We start from the raw sequence: 4,528 nt of genomic DNA, 5'->3' as shown, positions 1-4,528 counted from the left end.
TAATGTTCGGCTCCGCCCGAACTTAGACTTTCTTACTTGTTTTGATTTGTTTCTTTAACTGGTGGAAAACCTCATAAAGTTAAGTTAAGAAACAAAGATATTCAAAACTATTTCCATTTATGCCCATTTTGCAATAATTGGTTTAGCTTTTTAAATAATTTGAACTTAAGTTTTTTTAAAAGATGGCCCTTTGATTTGGCACCTTACTTTTGAAAATCGAACGGTCCTGATCTTTTATGCGGAACAAAAATTCCTTCGCGTATTATTTTGAACAAAATTTATGAAAAGGCGGCAACTCTTTTCGAAAAAGTTAAACCTTATTCCACACCTTAAGTCAGAGCCCTTTGATTTGACACCTCACTTTTGAAAATCGAACGAACGGTTTGGATCTGATGGCATTGATTATTAAATTATTTGAATGCAATTGTTTATCAGGTGGCAACTCTTTTCGAAAAAGTAAAACCTTATTGCACATCTACAGACCAGGGCTTTAAGATGACATCTCATTTTTGAAAATCGGTCGAACGGTACAGATATTTTATGCTGCACAAAAAATCCCTTCGCGTATTATATATGTACATGGGCGTAGCCAGGTAGGGGCAGGGGGTGCTCGACCCGCCACCTACTTTCAAATTTTCATTATATATATATAAAATAGTACCCTGAAATGCCAGCTTAATAGGGTCGAGCCCCCCATCCATAACTTCTTAAATAGCCTAGGTAACGAGATCGGAGTTTCACATACAAATGGAATAGTAGCTGCAGAAAACGATAGCATATATAACTCAATTCTTTCTTAAGTTGACTTCCTGAAATATGCTAGCCCTAAATGCGATTGCTTTATAAAAGAGAGAACCAGTTTGAAATATGAGTGTTTTACTCACTAGAAAATAATTTATGCAACCTCACATACCCGGTTTTGCATCTGGTTGATACACGGTTTTGTACTTTAAACGACGATTTACATAAATACGTATGCATATTATTTAAGGCAGCCACATAGCTCAACAGATGACATTACGGCAGCTATAAACACGACCTTACACATATATTAATGTATATGTATACATACATTAGTGTAAACGACCAAAAAAAAAACTTGCGGTTTTTCCAGAAGAATTATAAAATGTATTATATTCTCGACTTTCGCCAAAGTATTTCGGAAAAGTATTAAGATTTACGTGAGCTAGACCAATTTGAAAATAACTCCAACAACCTCATTATTTTGATTGCGTTGATAAAATGTTTAAACATATTTATGGAGACCTTTAAGCTTAAACTTTTCTATCAACTGTTGAGCTTTCTAAAAAAATACTTTTAAAAACTCATTTTATTTATAAAAACCCCGATTTCGGAGGTATTTTCAAATAATATTTTTCCGAAATATATTGGCGGCAGTTTTAAAATATAATAAATTTTGTATATCCGAGGAGAAAACATCTTATTTTTTTTGTAGGAAGAGTTATGCACACCCTAATATACATACATTTAGCACACATAAAAATAACGCTGCCAAAACAAAAAAAGCAACACCAACCATCAACTCATGTTAACCAATGCAATGCTGCCGAAGTGAAAAATCAATAATTTATCGCCAACGTCACAAGTAAATAGATACTTACAGCTTGTGACTGAGTGAAAGCGGAAAAACCCGCAGCGAGCCATTCATTACTAACAATATGTCTCCTCAACGTAACGGTAAGATTAGTAGTTTTAGCGAGAAAACATTGAAAAATAAATTGAAATAAATCGTTTGACATTTTTCACAATATCCAAACGCCATTGTATACTTTCAGGCACTTTCCGCTTCGTCCTCATGACCATTTTGCTGCTTGGCAGTCAACAACATGCCAACGCTTTTAGTCCCATTTCGAAGGAGAATATTTTCGCTGATGTCCTGCTCACCGAATTGCTGAATCGCATGGACAAGGACATTGATCCGGTGCAAAATTATTTCGATTTGTTATCCGATACGCCAAAGAGTCTTGATTTGGTATCACGTTCATCGAAGAATAGCAACAATGGCCCCGATGACTATGAATACCGCGCCATGTTTGGCTCACACCCATCCATACGCGATCAGGAGTATTTGCAGCACAGCACTTTGTGGGGTCATCAGTACATAAACGGTGGCATGGGTGAGATGCCCAACCGCTTCCCATCTATTAAGACCGATGCCACCTTGCCGGCCTACTGCAATCCACCAAATCCCTGTCCATATGGCTATGAGGAGAGTCAGGGTTGCATATCCGACTTTGAGAATACAGCAATTTTCAGTCGCGAATTCCAAGCTGCTCAGGAATGCACCTGCGACAATGAGCATATGTTCGATTGCGCCAGCCAGGATAGCAATGCCAGCGCCAATGAGATGACTTCGACCATGGAGAAGTTCTTGATGCATCAATTTCAGAATGAGAATGGTATTGATAATCCTAATGCTGTCGTGAAGAAGTTCTACGGATTTGCCAGTGGACGTGGCGGTCCGAATAATCCATTCTTGCAAGGCGAGAAGCTACCCATAGCCGCCAAAAAGGGTGATCATATTAGGGCTTAAGTTGTGTGTGTGTGATAGTTCGTCGTGTCACTTTGTTGAAACATTAAATGTTGTCATTCTTCGCCTCTTCCCATCCGTGCACATTCATGCAAAAGTATTATTGAGCGTATATACATATACATACGTACAAAGATACATACCTATCTACTTCTGTGACACAAAGGCGTTATGGTGCATTTACATATTTCAATGTAAATGCTGAAATAGTGGGAGTCTTATTTTAAGCTTGTTATTTAAAGTGTAAAGTAAAATGTATCAAAAATGAATAGTCAAAATTTTAATCACAAATAAATTGTAAACTAAATATGAATTACAAAATATCTACCCGTTAGCAAATTGAAGAACATAATTGAAGTGAAACTTCTTTAGCAGTGGTTGGTTGGGAATTGAAGAACATAATTGAAGTGAAACTTCTTTAGCAGTGGTTGGTTGGTTGGGAGTAAATTGGCAAATTAAACGGAAATGGTGCAACAGAAATGGGTTAAAGAATAACATTTAGAAAAAGACCAATACAAGAATGAAAGTAAAGATTAGTACGTACATAGATAAAGAAAAGGATAAAGGCAAAGGTAAAAATAAAAAACAAAAACAAAGATGTGTAAAGATGTACATAGATAAAGAAAAGGATAAAGGCAAAGGTAAAAATAAAAAACAAAAACAAAGATGTGTAAAGATAAAGGCAAAAATTAAGACCAAAGTAAATTTAAACACTTTTAGGCCTATTCAGCTATGCAGCTTTAAAAATGGTTTTTAAATTGAAAAATGTATAAATACGTCAATTTACAAAGCTCTTGAAACCTACTTGTTTTATGAATAAGGCCTTTTACTTATATAAGGGCAAAGGTGAAGGGAATATGCAGTTGAAGAAAATGATAAACATAAAAGTACAAACAAAGACAAATATAAAGAAAAAGATGAGGATAAGGGTTCCCATATAAGTAAAGTTGAAAATAGAGGAAGAAAGATTAAAATAAAGGTAATTATAGAGAAGAGGATATAGATAGGGACACAGGAACAAAATCTGGGAACTATTTTGGGATTTTAGAGATTTTCGGGATTCTCGGGACTAATCGATAAATAATCGACATTTTTATCAGTTTTGTTATCGATTATTTATCGATTTTGTTGTCGATATTTTTATCGATTTTCTAATCGATCGAAACTTATATCGATATCTTTATCGATTTTCTTAATCGATTTCGCTACCAATATTATTAACGATTTTGCTTGCGAAATTGTTATCGAAATTTTCATCGGTTTTGTTATCGATATTTTATCGCTTATTTATCGATTATGTTATCGATTATTTATCAATTTTCCTATCGAATATTTATCGATGTTATTATCGATTATTTATCGACATTGTTATTGATGTTTTTTATCAATATTTTTATCGATTTTCTAATCGATTTCACTATCGATTGTTTATTGATTTTCTATAGATTTTTCTATCGATATTTTTATGGATTTTGTATCGATATTTTTATCGATTTTGCTACCAATATTATTATCAATTTTGCTATCGAAATTTTTATCATATTTGTCATCGATTTTGTTATCGATATTTTTATCGGTTTTGTTATCGATAGAGTATAGAGATAAAAATGAAGATAAAGGAAAACAGAAGATAATAAATGTAATTAGAACAAAAGGAGTAGAGGTAGGGATCTAGATAGAAAAAAGGCAAAAAATATAACCTTAAGCAAAAGCAGATGTATGTATGTATGTACCAGGGTTGTTGCGAATATTCGCATTCGCATTCACAACCGCGGAGCTTCCGCATTTATTTTAACATTCGCATTCGCATTCGCTTTCGCATTCGCAATAATCAATGCGGAGCTTTTGCGTGTTTTCTTTTATTACTTAGCAGAAAAAAACTTTTACTACGCAAATACTTTNATAAAATTCAAAAATTCAATGTTTGATAGATTATGATGCATTTGATCGAATCATAAGTCCCCACATCTTTTTTGG

The 4,528-nt window shown here is 34.1% G+C and overlaps 1 protein-coding gene across 1 annotated transcript; it reads left to right on the top strand.

The window, feature by feature from the left end:
* Positions 1-1,535: 1,535 nt before the first annotated feature.
* Positions 1,536-2,895, top strand: LOC108382965 (uncharacterized). Its single transcript, XM_017639336.1, has 2 exons — positions 1,536-1,698; positions 1,797-2,895. Exons 1-2 carry the CDS (start codon positions 1,680-1,682, stop codon positions 2,552-2,554), a joined length of 777 nt encoding a protein of 258 aa, XP_017494825.1. The 5' UTR covers positions 1,536-1,679; the 3' UTR covers positions 2,555-2,895.
* The last annotated feature ends 1,633 nt before the right edge of the window (positions 2,896-4,528 follow it).

This window comes from Rhagoletis zephyria, unplaced genomic scaffold (assembly GCF_001687245.7).
Source record: "Rhagoletis zephyria isolate East Lansing unplaced genomic scaffold, Rhagoletis_zephyria_1.1 Rzeph_scaffold_29766, whole genome shotgun sequence".
Lineage (NCBI taxonomy): Eukaryota > Metazoa > Arthropoda > Insecta > Diptera > Tephritidae > Rhagoletis > Rhagoletis zephyria.
Note: the sequence above shows the minus strand (reverse complement) of the source record. Positions and strands in the feature narration are given on the sequence as shown.